Raw genomic sequence first — 14,884 nt, forward strand, 5'->3', positions numbered from 1 at the left:
TCACAACAAAAGTTGGTTTTACACATTTGAAAAGGTTAACCAGGGTTATGTGTTGATGGGTAACAATACTACATGTCCAGTTCTTGGACATGGTTCAGTCAGGATCTGTATGTTTGACGGAGTTATTCGAACCATGGGGGATGTTAGATATGTTCCTGACCTCAGAAGAAACTTGTTATCTCTCAGTTCCTTTGACAAAAAGGGATATGAGTTTGCTGGTAAAGGTGGAGTTCTCAGGGTATTCAAAGACGGTTCCGACAAACTGAGAGCCGAACGAAAAACCTCAGATCTTTACTTTCTTGACGGGCAAACAATTTCGAGTGATGCTGTTGTTGTGTCAAAGTTTTTTTCTGATCCAGATCAGTCCCGTCTTTGGCACCTTCGACTCGGCCATATGAGTTTTCAAGGCATGTCAGAATTGAGTCGAAGAGGTTTACTTGGTCAACAAAAGATTGTTGATTTGGATTTCTGTGAAGACTGTGTATATGGCAAGGCAAAACGAGTGAGGTTTGCAAGTGGTATCCATACAACGAAAGGACCACTTGATTATGTTCACTCGGATTTGTGGGGACCGGCTCGAGTTCCTTCAAAAGGTGGAGCTATTTATATGCTCACTATTATTGATGATTTCTCCAGGAAGGTGTGGTCTTTCTTCTTAAAAAATAAAGGAGACGTTTTCTCTACCTTCAGAAATTGGAAAGTTCAGGTTGAAAAGCAATCAGGTCTGGTGGTAAAGTATCTTCGTACGGATAATGGACTTGAGTTTTGCTCAGAAGAGTTTAATGTCTATTGTCAAAAGGAAGGCATTACTCGACATCGCACAGTAGTCCATTCACCTCAACAAAATGGTGTAGCTGAAAGGATGAATCGCACCATTATGGAGAAGGTCCGGTGTATGCTTTCTAATTCCAGATTGCCAAAGTCTTTTTGGGCGGAGGCTGCTTCGACTGCTTGCTATGTTATCAACCGATCACCGTCACGAGCAATCGAGAAGAAAACTCCGTTTGAGTTATGGTCCGGTAAACCTGCAAATTATTCAGATTTAAAACCATTCGGATGTCCAGCGTATGCACGAGTTGACAATGGGAAGCTAGAACCAAGAGCAATCAAATGCGTTTTTCTTGGGTACAATCAAGGTGTAAAGGGTTACAAGTTATGGAGCTTTGATTTGAAGAAAATTATCATCTCAAGAGATGTTACTTTTGATGAGTCTGCTATAATTCAACCAGTTGCTGACTCTTCTAAAAGAACAGATGCATCAGATGTATCATCCGAAGCAAATAAAGAGAATGCTCAAATGGAGGTGGAGCTTCCTACTTCACCTACCACTAATCAGAGTACAAATCAGCATCAAGATTCTTCTTCGTCGGATGAGCATGTTATTGGTGAAGATTCAACACCTTCACAACCACAAGCTACTACTCCAAGCATTGCAAGAGATAGACCGAGAAGACGGATTATTCCTCCGAAGAGGTATGCTGAATCTGATTTGGTTGCCTATGCTTTTATTGTTGCTGATAATATTGAGTCCGCAACGGAGCCTATGAATTATGACGAGGCTATCGAATCTGAAGACTCAAATGATTGGATGCTCACTATGCAAAATGAGATGGAATCTTTGCAGCGAAACAATACTTGGAATTTAGTTCCTATTCCGAAAGGGAAGAGACCAGTTAAATGCAAATGGGTCTACAAGCTCAAGGAACCTGTCAACCCAAATGATAAACTAAGATACAAAGCTCAGTTAGTAGCTAAAGGCTACAGTCAGATTCCTGGTATTGATTACACTGACATTTATTCCCCAGTTGTCAAACATACTTCCATTCGTGTGTTGTTGGGGTTGGTTGCTTCTAACGATTTTGAGTTAGAACAACTTGATGTCACTACAGCTTTCCTAAATGGTGAGCTTGAGGAAGAGATTTTTATGCAACAACCTGAAGGTTTTGTAGTTCCTGGAAAGGAGAACTACGTATGCAAGTTGAACAAATCTCTTTATGGCCTCAAGCAGTCTCCTAGACAATGGTACAAGAGGTTCGATTCTTTCATGACCAGTCACAAATTCAGCAGGTGCACCTATGATAGCTGCGTTTATTTTAAGAAAGGTGACAATGGTTCAAAGATCTACTTACTCTTGTACGTGGATGACATGTTGATTGCAGCGAAAGATATGAAGGAGATTCAGAAGTTAAAAGACCAGTTGAAAGCTGAATTTGAAATGAAGGACTTAGGAGCTGCCAAAAAGATTTTAGGTATGGAAATTATTCGTGACAGGAAGTCTAGGATCTTGCATCTTTCTCAGAAAAGTTATATTGAGAAAGTCCTAAGACGCTTCAGTATGCACGAAGCAAAGTCTGTCAACACACCTTTTGCAGCACATTTCAAGCTATCATCCGCTTTGAGTCCTACTAATGAGACTGATATGGCTTACATGGCACGTGTTCCATACTCTAGTGCTGTTGGATCTTTGATGTATGCTATGATCTGCACGCGCCCTGATTTGGCTTATGCTGTTAGCATGGTTAGTAGATACATGGCGAACCCGGGGAAAGAACACTGGAAAGCAGTACAGTGGATTTTTCGTTATTTACGCGGTACGTCTTCTATGTGTTTACGTTTTGGTAAATCTAACACTGGGGTGTTCGGATATGTTGATTCAGATTATGGCAAAGATTTGGATAAACGAAGATCAATTACAGGATATGTGTTTACTCTAAATGGTTGTGATGTTAGTTGGAAAGCCCAGTTACAGTCTACAGTTGCCCTGTCTTCTACCGAGGCAGAGTACATGGCGATTACAGAAGCAGTTAAGGAAGATATCTGGTTGAAGGGGTTATTTGGAGAACTCGATGATAGAATAAAGGTGACCACAGTTTTCTGTGACAACCAGAGTGCTATCTCCTTGAGTAAAGATCAAATGTTTCATGACCGAACTAAGCATATTGATATTCGTTATCATTTTGTGCGGGATATCATTGAAAAAGGTGATTGTGTTGTGGACAAGATTCATACAGATTATAATCCCGCTGATATGTTCACCAAAAGTCTTCCTATAGCCAAGTTCAAATTATGTTTGGACATGGTGGGTGTTTCTGATCGCAGTTGAGCCTGAAGGCTCGTAGGTGGAGGAAGTATTATTTATTTTTCGGAAACAATTTTTTTCTCTATATAAAATTGCAGGTTCTTATGGAAGTTTTAGAGTTTGATGAGCTATAGGTTTTGACTAATCGTAAAGCATGACTTGCTTAATTTTGATGTCAAGGTGGAGATTGTGGAAAAGTTACCTCCAAAATTAGCAAGTGGCAAATAGTTCAGGGGTTATTTCTATAACTTATCATTTACTATTCATAGTTTGACTATGAATAGTAATATAAGTGTGAATTTGGAAATGAGAATGGACCGTGGTTAATATTATAATATATATATGTTAATTTTGGAATGAAGAATGGATGGTAGGCGCCTACAAATCTTTTCCGCCTACAATTTTGGACATTTTTTTTTCTTTCCTTTCATATTACATTCCCTTTGGCTATAAATAGCCTAAGCCATTTTCATCATAAACACACGAACCAAAATCAAAGTATATATAGAAAAGCATTAAATATATATACTTATACACCACCGTGTATTTTAGCTCTCCCACTCTATTTGTAATCTCTTTCATAATCCCTGTAAACACTGCAAATTATAGTGAATTGTTTCTCGGCTTCCTCCGCCCGTGGTTTTTTTCCCGATTTGGGTTTCCACGTAAATTCTTGTGTCTCTATTATATTTATTTTATTCGTATTACGTTGTGATTATTACGCTTTGATAATTTTTGATCCCATTCCGCATTGAGCTAATATTATTTAAGTCAATTCGTATCCGTCGTATTTTACAACAAAAATATAATCTATAATCGTTTTAATACTATGAAATCGAGTTCTTTAGATGATAATAATCAAACCCGCTATAAACTTTAAACACAAATTTCAAGTTAACGATACACTACATTACTACATTGCGTTGACTCTTGGGAAAAGTCAAACCCACTGTTCAAAAATTCCAGCAAGGTCAAAATCTGGATACCTTATACCAAGCAGTCAAAATTACACTTACTACTGAGTACTGATCATGACCATGTTCGTCAATAGCTCATATAAATATATATAAACTATAAAGATTACACAGAATAGTTTTTTGTTTCTTTTTCACATAATTTCTATCCAATCTGCACAGATTAAGATGGAATGGAAGAATCAATTTCTTGTATCATGCAAGTGGAGATCGAAGAACATGATCTTTGGATGTGTCGACTGCATTTGGGGAAGCAAATTGCCACATGGGAACTCCTTGGAATCCCATGAATGGCATGAACTTGTTGGGGGTGGAGACCGGGATCACAGGATGAGCTGGCGGATAGAAGGCGGTTGGTGGGCCACAATAGGTGGTGGCTGCTTTCAGTTGCTGTTCTAGTCTATCTTTGTCTGCTTTTAGCTTCTGCTTTTCGTCTCTTAGTTCGTTCTTCTCAACCTGTCATATACAGGAAATGTTGTATGGATAAATGATGTTTACAAACTCAAAAGGAAATAAATATGAAAACAAAAAAAGGTATGGTCATATATATTATTATATAAGCTTCATATTTGTATCAACGTGCACAGAAGTACAAAATCTTGAAAAGAAAAAGAAAAAAGCAAAGAAGTACGTATATCTACAATTAAATATATATTTTGAGTTTGTGGTCAAACATCCTACCATACAAATTATGGAACAAGTTCCAAGAAACTAGAGAATCTCCAAGGTTCATAGTTTTGTATGTTGTCCTCAAAAGTCAAATTATATTTTTTCTCATAAACAAAAGGAATGAAATCCTCACAAGTCAAAGTGTATCTTTTGTCATAAACAAATGGAATAAAATAAGATCAAGTCTGCATTCGTTGCATGAGATTGGACCAAACTAGATAAGAGGACTCGATGGACTACCAGTAACAGATAACAAGATATCAAATAACAGATAACAGATAACTCCAAGGGATTTACCTTCAACTCATTGATTTTGACAAGCAAATCTTGCGAAGAGTCTTTAAGCTTGGCCGCATCGTTCCTCAACTGAGTGACCATTCGGATCGCATCCGCCAAAATAACGCTCTTATCCGTCTTGGGTGACCTTCCCGGGTCCAACATTTCATTCAATTCTTGAAACCTTTTCAACCAAATTCAAAATTCAAAACATTACGACCATATTTTTTTTTCTTTTTTCTTTACTTGATACAGACACGACTTAATCCAGTAAGCTATATTTAAATCTTCTCTTTCACTTAATGCAGAAAAAACGACCCTTTCCCTTTTAAGTTCTAGTTTTTGTTTTTTTAGATTTGCCCATATTTCAAGTGGACAGCATATTTTTAATGGGAAAAAAGTGTACCTTTCATTCAGTTTATCCCTTCTCTTCTTCTCTCGGCATGCTTTTGAATCAGAGCACGATCCAGGATGGGCCCTACATACAATAAACTCGCCTCGTATGTAATAATGTGTCACCAAAAAAAAAGAAAATTGAAAAAGATGAAAAGAATAATACCTCTTTCTGGACTCGTCTTCTTTGGTAGTATTTGATTTTCCTAATGAATCCACAAATTCTTTGCTGCATATGTAAAACAAGAGGGGTATGATTATTTCCACTAATTAAAAGTTTATTGTAAATGAAACTGAAAGAAACCAACATAAACAAGAAACACGGTAATCATAATTGACTATTATTGTATTATTCATGATCTTGAATCAAGTTATCTAAAGCTCTGATTATTTAGGATCAAAATAAGAACCAATGAAACAGCTTAATGATTACATTACAATCCCTACCTAACTCTAAACTCATAACTATCTGATAATCAGACTTTGATTCCGATTCTGTAAGTAAAAAAGCATATCCAAAGTCCAAACACCCTCGTAATGAAATTAAAGTTAGCAATGTAGAAGAGCTACAGACACAAAGGGATAATACAGAATATGATCAAATAAACTGCACCCATGATAAAATTGACTGAACGAAGATTTAAGCAAACTGACCTAAGATTAGCTGAATCGGGAAATGGATTAGACGACCACTGAAAATCCGTATCGAGAGAGGGAAGTTCACCTCCGGGAACCGGAAACTGTTCGATCAAACTGAAATCGAAGAAACAATTCGAATTATCATCCTCCTCCGGTGCAACCATTTCCTGTTCTTGAGGAAACCTTAACCGGAATTCCACTATTCCGGTGGGAAAATGACCGGAGAAATCGATTACCCAAATGGGAATTTTGTGGGTTTTTGCGTTCCAAAAACGTGAAAGGAATTATAAATTAGGGAGACTTTTAGAGGGCAGTATTCGGTGGGTTTGAAAAGCACATGCGAATTTGGCAATTTGGGGAAGAAAGGGGAAAATCGTGGAGATTGAGATTGTCACTGGGTGGCGGGTGTTCGTCGTAGTAACACGTTGCATAATATTCAGAAATGACAGAATAAACCATTTTACTATAACCTTGTTTCACATTGTACCCCACTTATTATCAAAATGACATTTTCAGTCCCACGCATTTGATTGGATCGATTTCACCATGCGTATTGTTCCTCAGATTACTTGTAAATTCAATAAAAGAAAGGAAAGAAAAATATTCACCGAAAAAAAAAAAAAGGAGGGGAAGGAAAAAGTTTCTTATTCCGTGTTCCCGAATTCAAAAGAAAATGAAAGGAAAATATTAAGTTTCTATGTTCCCGAGTTAAGAAAGAAAATAAAATAAAAATTTTTCTTTCCCCTCACTTTCTTCCCGAATCCGTCCAATTTGGGAGGAAATTTTGAAAAGCAAATATGACTCCAAAATCTTTTCCTTCCCCGCACTTTCTTTCTGTCAATTAAATTTGGGAACACAATTTTTCTTCGATATCCTTCTATATGCATCTATTTCTCTTCTTAAGTAGAACTCGGGAACATTTACTTATTGATAACAATTTTAATTATTTATTAAAAGTTTTAAACGTGCTAACAGATTATATAACTTATGAATCGTATAAATTGACGATATTATTTCTGTTTGTTGTATTTACTCTGTTTGCGACTCTCTTGCATAATGAAAGGGGTTCTTTAGAATTTATAAAAGTTTGATAAACAGAGGAATAAAAAAGCATCATACAAAGAGACGTTTTATCATTGATAAAACTAAAGAGACACAACAACCCCCATTGAAGGGACAAATTGCTTTAGCCGATGCGTACATAGTTCTAAAATCCTCCTAAAGATGTGTTTGTTATGTGAGAAATAACTAAAAGGGACTGGATTCGACTGGACGAGACTAAACAAATTTATCAGGGCTATTTACGATGATAAATATAAGAAGGCACACGTGTCTTTTGCGTAAACAAGAGACCAAGAGTAAGTCGTTGTCCCACATGGCCCCACATTTTTGAAAGGATAAAGAATTCAATTTTTGAATTGGTATCATAGTCTTAGTTCAATTACGTCAAACACAATATAACATATTATGTCTAATGTTGGTCTAAAAACACGACATAAACTTCAGTCAAACAACGATATTGTTTCTATTTGGTGTTATAAAATAAACAATGTGGAAGCAACCACAAAGAACACATGACGATATACAGTGGAAACTCGAAAAGAAAAAAAATACTATGAACGGCCATTACTTATTGAACGTTTATATTATTGATAAATCTTCAGGGAGAAAAGAGAAAAAATATATATAAGAATAATAAATAAGACATCTAGATGAGTTTATATAATGATCTTACAAAGAATCATAAACAAATTCAAACATGTAACAAATAGGAAATATTTCTAATAGATAGCTAACTTGAGATCCAAACAAAGGGTTTGAGAATATATTTAACATTTAGTGTATTTACTTTATTTGTGATTCTTTTGCATTATCAAAGGGCTCATTTAGAATTCATAAAAGGTTGATAAAGAGAGGTATAAAAAAGCATCACACCAAAAGACGTTTTACATAAAATTATAGAGACATAACAACCCCCATCGAGGGGACAAATTGCTTTAGCCGAATCATACATGGCTCTACAAGCCTCCTAACGATGTGTTTGTTATGTGGGAAATAACTGAACGGGACCAGATTAGAATGAACTGGATTCTTCTAGATAGGATTAGACAAACTTATTAGAGCTATTTATGATGATAAAGATAAGAAGGAAAATCATGTCGTTTGCATAAAGAAGAGTCGGAGAGTAAGTCGTTGTCTCACTTGGCCCCATATTTTTGGTAGGACAAAATATTCATTTTTTATTTCTACATTGATATGATAGTATCGGTTCAATAACATCAAACACAATATAACATATTATCTCTTATGATGTCCTACAACACGACTGAAATTTCATAAACACCATTACACAAGTTTTTAGTAGTTCATTTGCTTCATATATATATATATATATATATATATATATATATATATATATATATATATATATATATATATATATATATATATATTAGGTTATAATTCATGAGAACAATAGTTCCAAAATCAATCGAATTTTGATAGTTAAACATCATAACTATTAATCAATTTATTTCAAAAAATATTAAGTAAGAAAGTTATGTGATTGTTTGTAACTATATAATACTTGATTCAAATAAATATATGAAAAAAAAAAAAAGCTGAAGAGCTTTAAGAAAATGATACGTACCAAAATTAGATTATTCAGAAATATTTTAAATTAGATTATTATGTGATATTGGTCTACTTCTTAATCATATAAAAATCCATTCTTTCAATAACTTTGATAAAAAGTTTATGATTAGATACTTATATTCGATATTGGTCTATCTCTAATCAGATTTAAAGGCAATCAATCTAACCGATCAATGTTTTTACGCATGGAATTAGATTCTTGACGATGTGAATGTTGAAAAAAATACACCTAGATTACATTTTATAACCTCAAACTTGTAACATATACTTTATTTTTAACCCATATGAGCAAGTGTTGGTACCAAAATTTAATTAGTGTTTGGATGATAACAATGTGTAATAACGATCCTCATATAAAAACGGGTATCTTATATGTGTCGCAAAATGTGTGTTAATAGTTAATACCATATTTTGACACAACCTGTTTTAGGACCTACCATGGAATTTTTCTAATATTTTTCAAAAGACAGCATAGCTCGTCTGTAGAACATATGGCCATTTATGGTAGTCAAACTAACACAGTTTCAATGCACCGAAGATTTTAAGTCATGGGCTATGTTTATCAAGAAAAAACCAACAACAACAAGCTTGTTCATATATGGCATGGTTCATCAAACTCGGACAGATTCTATACATTAAAGACTAAAATTACACAAGCTTATTGTTACAATTGTAGCATACATATTTTTTTTGGACAAAGACGAAAAACACTTTTACTAACCCTAAAATTAAAAAAGGCATGGATTGCATGATATTGTTCCGCATGTAGATCTTATATCTTCTTGTATAAATACTCATGCAAACCCATATGTTCAATTGCTTAGTATAGGATAGAGAGAGTAATTTCTTATATGTAAGGATTTTATTTCTAAGATCATATAATATTATCATCTCATAACTTAGAGATTATCAAAAGAGTGTTTACCTTCCACATTGTAAACACGTTATCCTTTCAAGTTTATACAAACCAGAAAACGTTATAAATTTATAATTTTGTTATTTATTTACTTGTCGGTTATGCTTTAAGAATATATTTATAAAAAGGCTATACTTGTATTCAACCTCTTCCTTTCTACAAGTATTTTATATGTATTCGGACCTAACAAGAACATACTTACATTTTTTTACTTGCATTTTTTAGATGATAGCAACATACTTACAATTCATTGTCAATAATATTTTTATATGTACTTGAACTTTTTCGGATGATAACATACTTACAATCATTACCGATAATAAGAACATACTTACAATCATTACCAACAATAACAACACACTTACAAATATTTACCTATGATAACTCTATGTAAAATGAAACTTATAAGTTGCATGTTTCATATTACATATTGCTATTATAGGTAAGGAAATATAAATACATTGTTATTATAGGTAAAAAAAACTATAAATACATTACACATCATGCATACAAATTATTCACTCGTATAAATACTATGACTTTAGTTTTTTGTGCAAAGTATACCTGGAGCTAAAGAAAACAAACTTACTTTAGACGAATCATACATAAGCTCTGCAAGCCAGACCCTTAACGATGTGTTTGTTACATGAGAAATAATCCAAACAAGATAGGACTAAACTAAATTGGATTCGATTGGATAGGGCTACACGAACTTACAACTATTTTCGATAATAAAGAAGAAGAACATTCACATATTTTACACAAACAATAGAATAAGTATATGTCCCACCATGTTCCACATCTTTTAGTGGGATAAAGGATTAAAAAAATTTATTTATATTATTCATAGTGTCAGTTCAATGTACGCCAAACACAATATAACAACTGTCTTATGTTGTCCTGAAAAACGGAGTAAATTTATGAAGACCATTGCACAAATTTTTAGTAGTTTTCATTTAAGCACACTTAACATGCTAGATGGCCAATTGGTTTAAGAAAAAGTTAAAAATTAGATTCTTATATTCGAAATCGACTTATTTCTTAATCATTAGCGTTTGGTGGGTGGAACAGAACTGGACTGGACAAAACAATATTATTTTAAAAGGCGTTTGGCATGTATGGAACAGGAACAAAAGATGTTATTGACCAAGTCAAGTGGGACTAATCCCACCCAAAAAGGTGGAACACAATGGAACAGTAAATATTTGACCAAAATACCCACCCTAAAACAAATTCTACTCCTCCTCGTTTAACATTTCTTCCATCGTTTTTTACTTCTATTACATTTTTGTTTTGCCTCTTACATTTTCAATTGTTTATTCAAAGGGGCTTCAAGTTGCATAGTAGTGAATAAATATCAATTTCATTTATGTTTCTTTTCTCCTTTTTATTTTATTATTTTAATTTTATTAGTGATTATCGATATTATCTTCTACATCCCATTTTAATTTACTTTATAACATGATTTATGCATTCCCCATAGCAGCCGCCAAAGCCTAAAAGAAATTCCAATCTGTGGGCTTTGTGTAAATTTTTTATTTTTAATTACTCTTTAATACGATTATTAGAACGTATTATACCCTAAAACAAAATGGGAATAGTTTATAAACTTTTTGATAAATTCAAGGATGATTTAGTAATTTTACAATCGTGTTCCATTATTTTAGTTCTGTCCAGTCCAGTTCTATCTTGTTCTGTTCAGTTCAAGTCCAGTTCTATCTTGTTCTGTTCAGTTCAGTCCCGTTCAGTCTCGTTACCAAACGCTACCTTAAGAATTCAATTGGTCAAAATTTTGATAAAAAAAGGTTTGAAATAAGATTTTGATATTCGATAATCGACTTATTTCTCAATAAGATAAAAGCTAATCAATTCAAACAAGGAATCGATGTTTTTAGGCATGGAATTCGGTTCTTAAAATGTGAATATATACAAAATATTCACAAAAACGACATGAATTCAAATCTTACAACTTACAGAAAACATTGCTTTGACAAGATGCTTTATGTACCACTCACAAAAAGTCCAAATTGAGTGAACACAAATCAATCTCATATAAAGTCACTTCCAAACAAGAATCACAAGATACAACAAAAGGCCCCACAAACCAAGTTGTATAGCATACAAAGTGATTTGGAATGTACAAGAAACAAAGCTCATGGTACTTGTTAGAGTAGCACTAGACCACATAGGGAGTGTTGGATTGAAGAAGAGTCTCAATCCTTTTCTTGATCTCATCAGGATTTGCTCCCACTAATTTCCCAACGACTTCACCTTCTTTTATCAACAAGAATGTTGGCATTGCCTTCACCTCGTATTTGCTTGCTATATCCTACAAAAAAATATCAAAAAACAAATATCATTCCCATCAATTTCCAATAAAGATATGCTTTCAACAAATTGCATACCACTTTTGACACATATGATTATATAGCACAATTATCAATGAAGACATTAGGTATCATTTGACTATTCACTACTTTTATGATATTTTCTGGAATATTTTAAAAGTGGAATTTAAAGACAAAGAACAAGAACCCATGTTAAGCAAATCTTTCATTTATATTCCCTATCAATTTCCCAAATAATTTTATATGTTTTCATCAATAATATAAAGTTATTTAAAACAAAAAATTAAAGGTGAAAAGATTACCTTTAAATCATCAACATCAACTATAAGAAAGGTTATGTCATGGAAATCTGAGGCCAACTCTTCAAAAAAGTAGTTCATCGCCACTGATGGGATGCACCATGAAGCTGCAAAATGAGCCACAATCTACAAATGGCAACAAAAAAAAAAGTGTTAAAGTTTAATAAAATTTAACATTTAAATAGGATGATTAAACGTTATTTGACCTTTGAAATTTGAATCATGAAAATCTCTAAATAAAATGGTAAAAGAAAGCGAAAGGTATGACTTTTTAAAAGTTATTCCATTTTACTTGAGGTTTGGAATCGGAATTCAAACTCAATTAGTGGAAAAAGTAAGGGTCCCAAATTTGAATTCCCAAAATACCCTTTGACGGAATAACTTATTTGTTATCCTTCTTCCTTTTACACAGTTTGTAAATGTAATGAAAAAAACAGTTCAAGCAGCAATACACAGAAGTTTTAGTTTTTTACAACACAATATGATCTTTTTATACTGAACTTAATAAAAATGTCCCTTCAACAAAAATTTAAAACAAAGTTTAAAGTTTGGATACCATTAGAATTTGATTGAATAAATTCTTTATTATTCTACTTCCAATAAAACATATTATGATCCGAAAAAGGACCCTAATAAAAGATTCAACAAAGATTGAAATTTACGATCAAATGAGCAACAATCAGCTGTTTTTGCTACAAAATATCATATTTTCGATGTAAAACATAATTTAGAGTTTGAATAAATATTTTGTTATATTAATTTCAATCACCTAAACTGTAAACCCAGCAAAACCCCCTAATCAGAGATTAGCATTAACAGTTCAAGGAGCAATGATCAGTCATTTTGAAACCAAAAAAAAACAATTTTTTCAATGCAAAATTTAACAAGAGTTGGTTCCTATAAACAAACAAAAAAAAATAGAAAAATAGGGTATACAGAAACCCCATTTGAAAATGAAGCAAAAATATCGTTCAAGATCTGGGATGGAGATACTTAAATAAAGCTTTTATTTTTTCAAGAAAAAATAATTTATTCACATCAACAGTTCATGGGGATGAAGATAAAGAAAACTAATTTTCAAAATACACAGTAACAGTTCTAGGAGCTATAATCAGCTATTTTTGCGACAGAAAACAATATTTTCACTGTGAAAATGAACAAGAACGTATCCCCATAACCCAAAATCTGGAAGAAGAACAAACAAAAGTTAGGGTTTTAGGAAAAACCCCAATTGAAAGAGAAAAGGAAAAACATAATTAAAGATAACGGGTATAGAAATACTTACAGGGGTTCCATCAGACTTTGATTGTTGCAAAAGGGAATCCCATGATTCAATTGAATCAACCTTGACAACTTCTGGTTTCGGGGTTTCTAGATCGCCTTCCATCTCCTCTTCGTTTACAAAGATTCCACTGGCAATTTGATTAAGAACAATAAAGAGAGTGTGGATAAACATAGATTGGGTCCCATTTGTTTTCAAATCAACTCCACCCAATCCTTGAAAGGTTGCCACCTGGAATCTGTGGATTCTCCAGCCATCGGTTTGATGATTTACTTCGTGTATCTAGACAAGAATAATGATTTGGCAACAATTTTATTTAAAATAAATTTAAGATATTATATTAACTTTTATATAAAATAAAATTAAGATATTATATTTAATATCAATTTGCAATGTCGGTAGAGACCCTTCCATCTTTATAAATTATATATTCTAATTTTCTATTTTTTTTTTTAAATTTACATTTATACTTTCCATCCATCTATTTTTTACATATCACTTTGATCATTTTCATTTCAAACTTGGCAAAATATCACTTTCTCATTTTTTATTTTTAAAAATTTTGTATTAATCCCCGTAATATGTTAATATGTATGTGTGGGTATAAATTCAAAATGGTCAACATTTCGATGTAAATTTACAACTTTTGTTTGTTAATTCCGTTTGATAACTTTAATAAAAAAATCTTACTTGTTTTTATGTACATGTCAGTATAAATTCGAGTTTCTTTACGTTTCGACGTAAATTTTGTGTACGTTTTCGTGTTTAACTTTATGTACGTTTCATACGTATGAGTTCGATCACGTATAATACATTATACATTTTTATTGGACCGTATAAATTAGAGCTGGTTAGTGGTAACGATCTTATGTATTTATCTACCAACAAACGCAACAGTACGTACATTTTATTAATACAATTGTCAAAAGTCAACTTATAAAACAGATTGTCCGTGCCGCAACACACTGGGGCAATTTACTAGGTAAATCGAACATTAATAAATCTTAGTTATCATCGTACAACGAATGAGAAAGCAAACGGACAACAAGTTTGTAATGACCCAAAAATCAAGGGTAAAAAATTCATTTTTGATTAGCCAAAACACATTTCCATAAACCACGAAATCCAAATACAATTGTTTTCAAAACTTATATCAATTACAATTTTATTTCAAAACATCAGTGTCCTATAAAATGCATGAGCGAGTGCACGCCGCGCCATCAAGCCTTGCCCTTGCCCTTGGGCTCAGAAGTACCTGAAACAAATCCGCAAACTGTAAGTTAATGCTTAGTGAGTCCCCCAGAGCATACCCCACACATAATCCACATACCACATAACATATTAGCTATAAAGC

The 14,884-nt window shown here is 33.1% G+C and overlaps 2 protein-coding genes across 2 annotated transcripts; both read right to left on the reverse strand.

Annotated features, from left to right (window-relative positions):
- Positions 1-4,031: 4,031 nt before the first annotated feature.
- Positions 4,032-6,428, reverse strand: LOC145125954 (transcription factor bHLH115-like). Its single transcript, XM_079061362.1, has 5 exons — positions 6,046-6,428; positions 5,558-5,620; positions 5,405-5,476; positions 5,020-5,182; positions 4,032-4,509 (listed from the first exon to the last, which is right to left on the reverse strand). The coding sequence occupies exons 1-5, from the start codon at positions 6,192-6,194 to the stop codon at positions 4,249-4,251; spliced, it is 708 nt and encodes a 235-aa protein (XP_078917488.1). The 5' UTR covers positions 6,195-6,428; the 3' UTR covers positions 4,032-4,248.
- A 5,076-nt stretch (positions 6,429-11,504) lies between these two features.
- On the reverse strand, positions 11,505-13,802 carry CXXS1 (thioredoxin family protein CXXS1). The gene is made up of 3 exons (XM_079061090.1): positions 13,534-13,802; positions 12,252-12,374; positions 11,505-11,930 (listed from the first exon to the last, which is right to left on the reverse strand). Exons 1-3 carry the CDS (start codon positions 13,702-13,704, stop codon positions 11,778-11,780), a joined length of 447 nt encoding a protein of 148 aa, XP_078917216.1. The 5' UTR covers positions 13,705-13,802; the 3' UTR covers positions 11,505-11,777.
- Positions 13,803-14,884: the final 1,082 nt, after the last annotated feature.

The sequence above is a fragment of the Lactuca virosa genome, chromosome 7, assembly GCF_052849685.1.
Source record: "Lactuca virosa cultivar CGN04683 chromosome 7, Lactuca_virosa_CGN04683_v6, whole genome shotgun sequence".
Classification (NCBI taxonomy): domain Eukaryota; kingdom Viridiplantae; phylum Streptophyta; class Magnoliopsida; order Asterales; family Asteraceae; genus Lactuca; species Lactuca virosa.

Excerpts from the sequence above, each read along its gene's own strand:
- LOC145125954 (XM_079061362.1), bottom strand. The coding sequence starts at position 6,194 with ATGGTTGCACCGGAGGAGGATGATAATTCGAATTGTTTCTTCGATTTC. Across the intron at positions 5,621-6,045 it reads CCCGATTCAGCTAATCTTAG|CAAAGAATTTGTGGATTCAT; the intron begins GTCAGTTTGCTT and ends TTACATATGCAG. Across the intron at positions 5,477-5,557 it reads GAAGACGAGTCCAGAAAGAG|GGCCCATCCTGGATCGTGCT; the intron begins GTATTATTCTTT and ends TATTGTATGTAG.
- CXXS1 (XM_079061090.1), bottom strand. The coding sequence starts at position 13,704 with ATGTTTATCCACACTCTCTTTATTGTTCTTAATCAAATTGCCAGTGGA. Across the intron at positions 12,375-13,533 it reads CAAAGTCTGATGGAACCCCT|ATTGTGGCTCATTTTGCAGC; the intron begins GTAAGTATTTCT and ends TGCCATTTGTAG. Across the intron at positions 11,931-12,251 it reads TTGATGTTGATGATTTAAAG|GATATAGCAAGCAAATACGA; the intron begins GTAATCTTTTCA and ends ATTTTTTTGTAG.